Source organism: Microcaecilia unicolor, chromosome 11, assembly GCF_901765095.1.
Source record: "Microcaecilia unicolor chromosome 11, aMicUni1.1, whole genome shotgun sequence".
NCBI lineage: Eukaryota > Metazoa > Chordata > Amphibia > Gymnophiona > Siphonopidae > Microcaecilia > Microcaecilia unicolor.
In genome coordinates this window covers 175113980-175127025 of record NC_044041.1, presented here as the reverse complement: position 1 = coordinate 175127025, position 13046 = coordinate 175113980, and the positions used below count along the sequence as shown (strand labels likewise).

The window sequence follows — 13046 nt, the reverse complement described above, 5'->3', positions numbered from 1 at the left end:
GGAAATAGCAGATTGAAATCTAGTAGAACTAACGTGATATAAACGTTTAACAGCAGCGTATAACAGTTATATTACAGAAATATGATAAATGTTGTACAATACAAATGATATGTTACTAGACAGCATGGAAGAATATTTAAGGGGGCCTTTTACTAAAGATTAGCTTGAGTTATCTGCAGCAGAGCACATAGGAATAAAATGGGCCCAAATCTTTAGTAAAAGACCCCCTAAATAACAGGGCATGTGCATTTTCAGTTTTTGTAACTTCCTTCCACCTAACTGGGGAAACTACTTGGTCTTGCTTTTCTTTCAAACATCTAGGGAGTCCTGATGTGGGGCTGGGATGGTGGAACAGGCATTCTTCTTCATCCCTTCTGTCCTCTCTCTCTCTCTTTTTTAATGGAAATAATTCCTTGTTGTGCCTTTAAGCTTGAAAAGCGTTTGATCAAATTATCGAATAAACTACAAGAAAAGAAGAGTAGGAAAGGGGAGGGAGACAGAGGAGGGGAGAGAGAAGCAGTGAACACAGGAACCACAGCCTCTGACTGGAGAGAGATCGGCTGTCTGCTGGAGCCTGGCTTCCACTTCAAGGTATTTCTCATTCCCAGTGTGTGTGTTGGGGGGGGGGGGGGGGGGGGGGGAGATTCTGGGGCAAATGCTGTCTCCCAATGCTGGTGTTAAACATGCTGGGGCCCAGGACAGAAATCCTGGAGGAGGCCCACAAAGCCCATTCCCTTTACCTTCAGGCAGGCTTGGGACCCCCTGTAGCACAGGGGCCCAGGGCTATTGCCCTGTTTGTACCCTCCTAACACCAGCCCCGGCTGCCTCCAAAGAGACATCTCTGCTTGCTGCTTTTTGGAAGAGGAGGATCAGACTTTCCTTCAGGCGATAACATTTCTGTCTGATACTTGCCAGCAATATGAATGGAGATTGGGGTGTGGTGGGGGAGTCTGACATAGGGAAATGAACTATGAGTCTTACTGTCTGTACACACTCCTGTAGGCCTATTCTGGTAAATATCTATCCTGAAAAGTTCAGAGACCAATATGTTAACACCTAGATGATTCTTGTTTTAATGGTTAGGTGCAAGGGAGAGAATTCAGGCTGGATTCCAGACAAGAAAATGGATTTAAGAGAGAGTAATGTATAGTTGTAAATACAATTTGATTTCATTTCGCTTATGTTCCTCCAAGTAAAGTAAGAAAAACAGTAGAAATGGTATTAAAAGTTTTCTCCACTGTGAAGAGTGATCGCAAGAGAAGTGATAGGCAGAACGCTCTGTGGATGTTATAGAGGTTCTTTTTGTCCATTCAGGATTCTGGCACACTTTGCTAAATAATTTATTTATGTATTTATTTGTTGCATTTGTACCCCACATTTTCCCACCTATGTGCAGGCTCAATGTGGCTTACATAGTACCGTGAGGTGTTAGCCACCTCCGGTGATGAAACAAATACAGAGTGATGTTGTTACAATAATAAGAATCAGAAAGGTGGGCGGTTGCCTCTGGGATGACCGTCCAGGAATAACACACAGACAGACGCACACGGTCAGCGGCAGAGCTGTCATTAGAACTGTAGCACAGGGAGATAAATGACCCACCCCAGGGTCACCTACAGAGAGTCTGTGACAGCACTGGGATTAGAATAAAGCTCAATACAATTTCTTATATTGCACAATTACAGAAGATCAGTTATAAGTGGAGCACAATAAGAAAAGAAAAACCAAGTCATTACTAGGAAGTACAGGAATAATAAAAAACTGTCTACAAACAGGTTACAATAATATTTCAACCACTGTCGTCTCCCAAATTTTCAAAATAAATATAACTTCAAATTGTTTTCGGGGAAACTGTATGATTTAATTCAAATCTTTACTATCAGCTGGTGGCTATTCCACTCTTAATATGGAAAAGTTCCGTACAATATATTTTCATATTTCCAGGGCTTTTTTTGAGTACCGGCACCTTTTCCATTGTCTGCTAAAATTGACCCATGGTCCCCAAGTTTTAATGAAGGAGCTCGGGCTGTACACACCAATTCTGCCTTGTCGTAGATTCTGTGTGACTAGTTGCAGGGGCCCCAACTATTGTGGGGTGGGTCCCTCAGTGATCACCCCACTCCTGAAGGCTGGCCTGGCATTTGAGTACCGGCACCTTTTTCGCTAGAAAAAGTACACTGCATATTTCACACCTCTAGGACTGGAAAATGAAGATATTAATCATTTCTTTTTGCCATAATTTATAGTTAGTAGAAGGAAACATTAATAAGTGACCCATGTATAATGGAGCTTGATAGTAAAATACCTTATGAACCAAAGAGCAAAGTTTTAAAATAATCTGTACTTCTTTAGGGAGCCAATGCAATCTTTGTAATGAAAGGGTAATCCTATCAAATTTACAGGTGTCACATAAAAGACAGGCTACAATATTCGTAAGAGTTTGCAATCTCTGCAATGCTTTCTTTCTTTCTTTCTTTCTTTCTGTATTATTTATTTGTGACATTTATATCCCACATTATCCCAAAAGTTTGAGTTCAGTGTGGCTTATAATAAACAGTATAGGATACATAAGAAAGAAATAATGCATAAGAAAGTAATTTAGTGTAGGAATCGAACTTTACAATATAGTATCATAAACGTACTGGGATAGCTATGGATGTTTAACATTTAGAAAATCTATTATGAACGAGAAATTGTACATGAAGCAAAGAGAAAGTTAATGGTAAATAGAGTAATAACCGATTCAGGTTGTTTGAGATATGGTTGTTCTTTGTGAGGGTTTGTTTGAATAGGAACAATTTGAGGATTTTGCAGAATCTAGTCTATTCCTGTATATTTCTTATTTTGAGTGGTAAGGAGTTCCACCATTTGGTTCCTAGGTAAGTGAAGTCTGCAGAGTGGACAGTTTTGTAGATCACTTTTTTTTTGCAATTTGGGTGGTGTAGTCTGAGATAGTTTCTTGCCTCATATTTTGCGTTTCTTTGAGGTAAGCTTATTAACAGGGCCGTGCCAACCCGGTAAGCGGGGTAAGCACCGCAGGGGGGCGCCTGCCTTCAAGGGCACCGCGCCGGCCGCCATCCAGTTGCATTTCAAAATGTAAAGAAAAACCAAACCTTACCGCGATGTCGCCTATGCACATGCGCTGCTGCCTTCCCGCGTCGCTGGCGGGCGGTGGGTGGAACCGATCGTTGGAGGTGGGGATTGATGTGCATGCGCTCCTATGGGGCACGGAGTTCCGAGATTGACGTGTTCGCGGCCCTATAGAATGCGGCCGAAGAGGTGTCGGATCGGGTGCTTGGGGGCTGCGGTGGTCGCGCTATGGGCGCTGCGAGCTTGAGCACGGTTCTTCTGTTGTTGGCGGGGGTCGGGGCGCTCGCGCTCCAGGACCCGAGGGATTCGGAGTCGTTACTGGGACAGGACACAATCATACCATAAAATCAGCAAAATAACACACCAAAGTCATAAAATAAACGTAGAACAAGTAAAAATGTACATTGTCTTTCTGGGCCTCATTCAGCAGGGCTAGGCTGCATTCCAAACAAACACTGAAAATGGGTTTTAAGAAGAATTTTAAATTTAGCAATAGACATTTCAGACCTTATATAGCTATATGATAAGTAGTATAATAATGCATATTATAACAATGTGTATTGTTATAATGAAAATTGTGTATTTTCATATTTTATGGAACACCATAAAAAATATTAGCATGTGAGATGTAAAAGTTATAATGTAGAAATTCAGTAGGATAATGGACACCAGCTTATACAGGGACTACATTCTTATAAAGGGAATGAAATGTTACTGATGGATTTCTGTAAGGTCTCACAGCTGTGATCTTACTGGCTGCTGGTTTTTGCCTTATCCTTTGTCTGATGCTCTTTATTGATCAGAGATTTTGCAGTCTTGCAGTTCTGCTTTTGTGTGCATGGAAATGTTTGACCTCTGTCCCTTTGTTAGATTCTCCTGTCCTTTTGTTGAGAATGGCTTCCTTGTCTGTATGGATCTTTTCTCAGTTCCTTTCTTTTCTTTTGCTCAGTATGTACGTCACCTTGGCCTGCCCGCCAGATAAGGCAATATAGCAAGTATGAACCAGAGGCATAAGTACATAAGCACTGCCACGCTGGGAAAAGACCAAAGGTCCATCAAGCCCAGCACTCTGTCTCCGACAGCGGCCAATCCAGGCCCCAAGAATCTGGCAAAAACCCAGAATTTAATAACGATCAATGGACTTTTCCTTCAGGAATCTGTCCAGACCCCCTTTTAATTTCATCTTGTGTCCCCTAGTTCTATTATTGTTAGCGTAAACAAATGCTTCACATCTGTCCACTCTACCCCACTCATTATTTTGTAGACCTCTATCATATCACCCCTCAGCCGCCTTTTCTCCAGGCTAAAGAGTCCTAGCCGTTTTAACCTCTCCTCATAAGGTAGTCGTCCCATCCCTTTTATCATTTTCGTCGCCCTTCTCTGCACCTTCTCCAATTCCTTTATATCTTTTTTGAGATGAGGCGACCAGAACTGAACACAATACTCCAGGTGCAGTCGCACCATGGAGCGATATAACGGCATTATAACATCCTCATGCTTGTTTTCCATCCCTTTTCTAATAATACTCAACATTCTGTTCGCCTTCTTAGCCGCCACAGCACATTGAGTGGAAGATTTCAATGTTCTATCCACGATGACTCCCAGATCCCTTTCTCGGTCCGTAACTCCTAAAGCGGAACCTTGCATGACATAGCCGTAATTTGGGTTCCTCCTTCCCACGTGCATCACTTTGCACTTGTCAACGTTGAACTTCATCTGCCATTTGGACGCCCAATCCCCCAGTCTCACGAGGTCCTCTTGTAATCTTTCACACTCCTCCCGCGACGAGACGACCCTGGATAACTTTGTGTCATCTGCGAATTTAATTACCTCACTAGTTACTCCCATCTCAAGGTCATTTATAAATATGTTAAAAAGCAGCGGTCCCAGCACAGACCCCTGAGGGACCCCACTAACTACCCTTCTCCATCGAGAATACTGACAGCCCAAGGTAATCTGCTGCCCAAGGCAGGGATGAGATGCCGCCCCTGCTCTCGTACCCGGTCTAGCATCTCCTTTCCTCCTCAACCCTCTTCCCTGCATTTACTTTTTTTTTCCAAAATGCGGCAGTAATTCCCATAGGCTGCCCTGCTGTGGTGCCGCTGGCATCGGCCTCTTCGCTACTGCACCCCTTGTTACGTCAAGAGGTGGGCTGCAGTGGGAGAAGAGGCCGGTGCTGGCAGCAGAGCAGCCTATGGGAATTGCTGCCGGTACCGCTGACTCTGCACTGACACCTATTGGAAAAGAAACAAATAAAGTAAAGGGTGAGAAGGGAAGGGGAAAGTGCCGCTCCTGGAGTGTGCTGCCTGAGGAGTGGCCCTGTGCGAGGGCTGTTGGGGAGCTGAGGGCGGGAAGGAGGGACCAGAGCTGCCTGCAGTGTTGTGCTGGCCCTGCCCTTAGCGTCGATCTTTTCTGGTGCCCAATTTTGATACAACCTGTTTTAATACCGCTCTCTACGACCCGGGGAAACCCATTTCCAGGGAGACGTAGAGAGGGTTTGCGCCTCCACAGTCTGCTTGAACGCCTCCTTGAGTTTCAGTGGTATCCCTCCCCAAGGGAATTGGCGTTGAGGAGACATCAGAAGGCGGAGTTCACACCTTATTCCCATGATCACAGCTTTCTGTCTTTCAGGATCTAGGTGTATCTTGGGCCATTTATGTTCCCACATATATATTATTAAAATCTACCCTAATTAGTTGGAAAAGTGAGTGTCACCTGTGTGTGGATTATTTGGTAGAGCAAATGATAGATAAACAGTAGAAATAAAGACAAAGATAGTTTTCAGAAATAGGATTTTGTTTATTCTTACCAAAATAAAGTCTTCTATTCAATACATTCATCAGACAAATTCTGGATTCAGCTGACCGGAGCTCTGCATCCTAGATGCGTTGGGGAGAACCTCCAACGATCTATCTGATGCCCTTCTTTATATAGTATCTGGCCCTAATACAAGTCTATGGCAAAACACTTTTTTTCTCTAATATTGCTTAATCTATGAATCATACTTTGCTTTCCGGCCAGGTGTCCATCTGCACCATCTGTACCATCTCCTTTCCTGTTCTAGCTATTTTGAGAGATTGAGACATTTCCCTTTTTGTAAACATTTCCTTAGATACGGGTATCCAAACATCCAAACAAGAACAAAACAACTTTTGTTATGAAGATATCTAAATTTGGATATATCAGGTTCATATCATCTTGTGATCTGAGTGCCAACTTATTAAAAACATTCTCCATCTTACAAACCAAACTTTCCATTTTCATCCATAATTTCTACATCATATGTGTTACATTCAATTTGAAAGTTGTACCAGGTTTCATTAAGACTCATCATGCAGTCCTGCTATTGCAGGTTCTCTGCTATAAGGCCATCAGCTTGTTATCAGGCCTAGTCAATGCTTTTCAGCTGTTTAAAGCTATGTAGCTTGGCCTGCCACTATTCCAGTGGATAGGTCTTAAGCTAGAACACATATTAACTTGCAGGAAAAGCAAGTCCTTGCTCAGCCAGTCATAGATTTTTAAACCTAGCTGGTATTTTTACAGCCTGAGTCCTAAAATCTGGCCTTCCACCCTTCCGGTGGACATCCAGTGAGGGCCTCTTGCTGTAGTGTAATTATACAAACCACACAAAAGTGGAGGAATGTTCAGTCTCTACGTGTTGTCAGCAAGACAAAATCCAAGGAGTAGAGTAAATTGGTTCTTCCGAAAAATCAAGGGAGATGCTCGTTCAAAGGTGATCTTTATTGACACAATTCAAATGACGACACAGCTGCTATGTTTTGGCTTTTTTAATGACAGAAGTTTTCGTGTTCGTTCATCTACCCCAGACCGACATTATTCATATGACCTTATACAGATGATCTTGGAAATAATACCTACATCTGCACAACAGAACATTGTGAGACTCCTGAAGCAGGCGTTCTGATGCCGAAATACAGCACCTGTGTCGAGTCATGTGAATTGTGTCAATAAAGATCACCTTTTGAATGAGTGTCTTGCTTGGTTTTTTGGAAGAACCAATTTATCTTATTCCTTGGATTTTATCTTGCCCAATTTTGAGCGCTATTTGTAGAATTTGCCTCAAAATGCTTCCCTGTTTAATACATCAGAAATGATTACAGCCTCACCTGAGAAGGAAATCACTAAAAACTAACCTATTCAAAAAGGCATACCCTGCCGATCCAACCTAAATGCCTGATCTCTGCGACACAACAAAATTAAAGTAATGGACATAATTCAACTCCTCCGAAGCACATTCTCTAAATGTGAATGCGCCACATGAACTTTATCCTACCACACTATCGCTTTGTATTTGTTCTCACCGGAGCCGGCAAACGCCTTCCGGTACTATGTAAGCCACATTGAGCCTTCAAATATGTGGGAAAATGTGGGATACAAATACTACAAATAAATAAACATCTCCAATCAAACTGTTATCAAACCTCTGCGATATAGCAATGCTACCATTACCATCCACTTAGAGAAAGGGAGCAGAATTTTTTTTAGGAAAGACTGCCACAGCAAGAAAAAAAGAAAACAGTTCTCTGTCCTATTACTATGGGTTGACTGATGGCTTTCTTTCTGCTGCTAGGGGACAAAAGGGATGATAATGGGGGCCATATCAGAAGTCCTCAGAGGCCACCAATGGTTGCTGAGCTTTGCTTTGAAGAGCACCGGTCTAGGGAGTTAGCAGAGTGTCTCCTAAGCTGACTTTGGAGTGGCTGCATTTTTCTTTCCGCACTAATCAGATGTTTCCTAGATAAAACTGTGTACTCTGGAAGTTAGATATTAAGGAATTAAACAATATGGAGAACATGTAATATTACAAGCTTACTGAAAGGTCAAACAGGAAATGTGAAAAGATCCAGAAAATATATTAAAATGGACAAAAGAAAAATAAGACAGAAATAATTTGCATCTTTTACTGCTATAAGACATATCTCATGAAAATTATGACAAATGGAATCAGATGACAAGAAATTCCTCAACCTAAAGAAAATGGATTACCATTGAATGCATGTTTTTTTTTTGTTTGCTTTTTTAACATTCTTACCCTAGTTTTTAACCTGATCCAGTAAATGTTCTAAAACCATAGTTACAGCCCCCCTTTTAAAACCTATTTATTTTTAAAAAATCCATTCCCCACCCTCCCCTCCAAGTTTATTGCCTTGATCCTTGCTAAATAGTGCAACTTCAAATGCACACACAAACTGATAGCATACCCTTATGACCAGTGATGACTTTCTAAGAGTAAGCATTTAGGGGCCAATTTACAAAGCCGTGTAAGCATCTACATGCGCCCAACGTGCATCAAAATGGAGTTACCACCCGACTACCACGTGGCTCTTGTGGTAATTTCTTTTTTTGGCGCGTGTCTGATACATGCGTCTGAAAAATATTTTTTTTATTTTCGGGTTCTCTTCCTACCTCTCCCTCCGCACCTTTAGTGTTCATTCTGGTGGATCCTCTTCTACTTCTATCCCTCTGCCTGTCGGCGTACCTCAGGGTTCTGTTCTTGGTCCCCTCCTCTTTTCTATCTACACTTCTTCCCTTGGTTCATTAATCTCATCCCATGGCTTTTCCTACCATCTCTATGCTGATGACTCCCAAATCTACCATTCTACCCCTGATATCTCACCTTGCATCCAAACCAAAGTTTCAACGTGCTTGTCTGACATTGCTGCCTGGATGTCTCAACACCACCTGAAATTAAATATGACCAAAACCGAGCTTCTCATTTCTCCCCCAAACCCACCTCCCCGCTCCCCCCGTTTTCTATTTCTGTTGATGGCTCTCTCATTCTCCCTGTCTCCTCAGCTCGAAACCTTGGGGTCATCTTTGACTCTTCTCTCTCCTTCTCTGCTCATATCCAGCAGATTGCCAAGACCTGTCGTTTCTTTCTTTACAACATCCGTAAAATCCGCCCCTTTCTTTCCGAGCACTCTACCAAAACCCTCATCCACACCCTTGTCACCTCTCGTTTAGACTACTGCAATCTGCTTCTTGCTGGCCTCCCACTTAGTCACCTCTCCCCTCTCCAGTCAGTTCAAAACTCTGTTGCCCGTCTCGTCTTCCACCAGGGTCGCTTTACTCATACTACCCCTCTCCTCAAGACCCTTCACTGGCTCCCTATCCATTTTCGCATCCTGCTCAAACTTCTTCTACTAACCTATAAATGTACTCACTCTGCTGCTCCCCAGTATCTCTCCGCACTCGTCCTTCCCTACACCCCTTCCCGTGCACTCCGCTCCATGGATAAATCCTTCTTATCTGTTCCCTTCTCCACTACTGCCAACTCCAGACTTCGCGCCTTCTGTCTCGCTGCACCCTATGCCTGGAATAAACTTCCTGAGCCCCTACGTCTTGCCCCATCCTTGGCCACCTTTAAATCTAGACTGAAAGCCCACCTCTTTAACATTGCTTTTGACTCGTAACCACTCGCCTCCACCTACCCTCCTCTCTTCCTTCCCGTTCACATTAATTGATTTGATTTGCTTACTTTATTTATTTATTTTTTTGTCTATTAGATTGTAAGCTCTTTGAGCAGGGACTGTCTTTCTTCTATGTTTGTGCAGCGCTGCGTACGCCTTGTAGCGCTATAGAAATGCTAAATAGTAGTAGTAGACAAGCGCCAAGTGGCATTTGGCGCGTGTAGGTCATTACCACGTGAGCCTTTACCGCTAGGTCAATGGCTGGCGGTAAAGTCTCAAACCTAAAATGGACGTGTGGCAATTTTCATTATGCCGCACGTCCATTTTCAGCAAAAATTTTAAAAAGGCCTTTTTTTTACAGGCACGCTAAAAAATGGATTGGACTGTTCCGGGGCAGAGGGAGCATGGAACAAACGGACAGGCGCGCGTGGCACCCCCCCCCCCAGCGGCGTGCACCTGGGGCGGACCGCCTCCCCCCCCTTGGTACGCCACTGGTGCTAGTGGTTTTAGTATGTGCTAAATGCTAGAGACATCCGTTGAAATAGATGGGCATCTCTAACATTTAGCCCGTACTTAGTGTGCGCTAAAAATGCTAGCATGCCTTTGCAAAAGAACCCCTTAGTTTGCCCAGCAGCTCTCCCAAGATTCATTGTTTTGTTCCAGTACCTCTGAATCATCACCTACAGTAGAAGGAATGGTTCTGTCATGAATATGTTTCCAACATCCTCCAGCATAAATACTTAAGCATAGAATGCATTTGGGTTGTCAGCTAAGGCTTTATCCTCCTTGGAGTGTCCTCCTCTTTCTCTCCCCTACCAGCTGTCTAAAGCCACAGGTCTTTCTGAAAAACATTATTAGCTTTAGTATTTTTGATAAGTCTGTCCTCAACTTCTGTCTTGGCTTCATGTATTAATGTTTCACATTTATTTTTTGGCAGTGCTTTTTTGCCTTCCTATTTCTCTCTTTTGATTCTGCTTTCCATTTTCTGAAGAATACCTTTTTTGGCTTTTTATAATATCTTTTGCAGAACCATTCAGTCAGCATGGCATACACTTGTTTTCCTACAGCCTTTTTCACTTTGTAAAATACATTTTACCTGGGCTTCCAAAATGGTATTTTAAAAAGCTTTTCATGGCTCTTGCAGCCTTTTAATCTTTGTTAACTGCTCCTCATTGTATCATAATCTCCCCCTTTGATTCAGTGTTTGGTTCTGTCAGCTCCGCACTCTTTAACAGCACAAAAAAAGAAGCTTGAGAGGTGAGGGACAGATCAAAAAATAAAGAAGCAAAAAGATAATACAACTCAATTACAATAAACATCTATTGAACCAAAGCAGAAGCAAAACACTTTGCTGTCTGAGGCAATTATGGTGTCATGGGGGAGCTGTTTTGCTTTGTTAATAGAGAGAATAGAAGTGTTTCATAACCAAATTCACAGCCAGTCATGAATAATTTATAAGTAATGAAATATTCAGCTCTGCATTTTGACATGCCCCACCCTCTGTGCAGGATTTTCACATTAATGGCAGTCCAGGGAGCCCTGGAGCCAATACATTCCCTGAAAGTAATCACTATATAATTTGACTATAATGCACGTCTATCATGTCACAGTAAAGTAACTGATCAGTCAAGGCAGTTCTTACTAGAAACCTGTTCCCATATACATCCACCTATCCTTCTGCCTCCGTGTACAAATAACCTAACAAGAATGGTTCCCCCTCCCACCACTCAAAAAAGCAGGATTAGAAATGAATAAATATGCAATATCTATTATCTTCCCTTTTGTGTTTTGATTTTCTCAAATTATTGTGGACAAGTGAATTTATGTTATTCATTTTTGTATTTACTTATTTATTCAATCAATCACTCTGGTTATGCAATTAATAAAAATAAAGTTTGCAATAAAAATAAAATTTAAAAATATGCAATCAGATATGATTTCCTCATAGTCATAGAGAAATGAGGGACAGTCCTCTCCCAATCTACAGAATCCCCTGAAAACACTGAAAAGGAATTCTGTACATTTGGTCCTTTTCAACAAATCTCCACAGCCAGAAAATACACCAATCTTTTTTTTTTTTTTTTTTTTTGGGGGGGGGGGGAGTAAGTTATAAATTTTTATATTAGCTAAATTATAATTACTATGTTTGCATTCACATTACAGTGAGGCAAACTAATGGTAAAAGAAGCACAAGTCTATGTTGTTTCCTGTTGCAGGTTTTGCTGGGGAGAAAGAGACAATGAGATGCCCCAAATGGCTGCCCTTCATTTGCACTATCTTCATACTCTTGGCCATGAAGCTTTGTATTGATTGGAGCTCTGATGACCTTCTACCCCAGTCAGAACTTCATCGATCCAAATCAGAGTGGAAACTCTCTGCCATGAACAAATTGTCCTTCATGGGGACAGAGAGAGACTTCTTAGAGGATGATAGATACAGGACTCTGCTACTCAACCTTTCCCAGGAACTGAGGAACAAAATCCCAGTAGTTGATGCCTATTGGAACAGAAAGCAGCATGAGATGTTCCAACGGCTGGAGAGTGGAGCCAATATCTCCATGAGTTGTTCAGCCAACAGAGACGTGACTAAGGAGATCAGAAACTTTGACTCCTACCCGGACCTATACAAGCAGTTCCTCTTGTACAGTAACTGCCATCAGTTCCCCCTAGTGATTAACCAACCCAAAAAGTGTGCTGGGAACCAAATATTCTTATTACTTGCCATCAAGTCAATGCCCCAAAACTTCATTAACAGACAAGTGGTCAGGGAGACTTGGGGCAAAGAAACTGCATATGGAAATCTCTGGGTCCGAAGAGTCTTTCTTTTGGGAATGGAAAAAGGGGATTTTGACCCAAACTTGCAGCACCTCCTCTTATTTGAGGGCCAGCGGTTCCAGGATATTCTCCAATGGGACTTTCATGACTCTTTCTTCAACTTGACATTGAAGGATAACTTGTTCTTGAAGTGGACCACAAAGTACTGCCCAGATGCTCACTTTATCTTTAAAGGTGATGATGACATTTTTGCCAACACAATGGCCATCGTCAACTACCTGCATTCCCTGACATATCCAGTAGCCAAGGCCCTTTATATGGGACATATTGTTTCAAATGCTGTGCCTTTCCGAGAACGAAAGAGCAAATATTACATCCCAGAGTCATATTATTCTGGTCCATATCCAGCCTATGCTGGAGGTGGGGGCTTCATCTTCACAGGGCACTTAGCTAAATGGTTGTATTTAGTTTCATATTACATAGTCTTTTATCCTATTGATGATGTCTACATAGGACTGTGCTTCAATGCATTAGGGATTGAGCCCTTGGCGCATGCTAAATTTCAGACTTTTGATATTGCTGCTAAAAACAGAGATAATGCATGTTCGCATAAGACGTTACTACTAGTGCATCAGAGAAGCCCACAACAAACTCTACGTCTCTGGAAGCTGCTGCATGACCCGACACTCAGCTGCTGAAAGTGCCCTGCAAATATGCAGTACTATGCCCCTTCTCATTAATCCCCGTGTAA

At 42.4% G+C, this 13046-nt stretch overlaps 1 protein-coding gene across 1 annotated transcript; it reads left to right on the top strand.

Moving 5' to 3' along the window:
- Positions 1 to 575: 575 nt before the first annotated feature.
- B3GNT8 (UDP-GlcNAc:betaGal beta-1,3-N-acetylglucosaminyltransferase 8) lies at positions 576 to 13046 on the top strand. Its single transcript, XM_030219273.1, has 2 exons — positions 576 to 591; positions 11738 to 13046. Exon 2 carries the CDS (start codon positions 11761 to 11763, stop codon positions 12991 to 12993), a length of 1233 nt encoding a protein of 410 aa, XP_030075133.1. The 5' UTR covers positions 576 to 591; positions 11738 to 11760; the 3' UTR covers positions 12994 to 13046.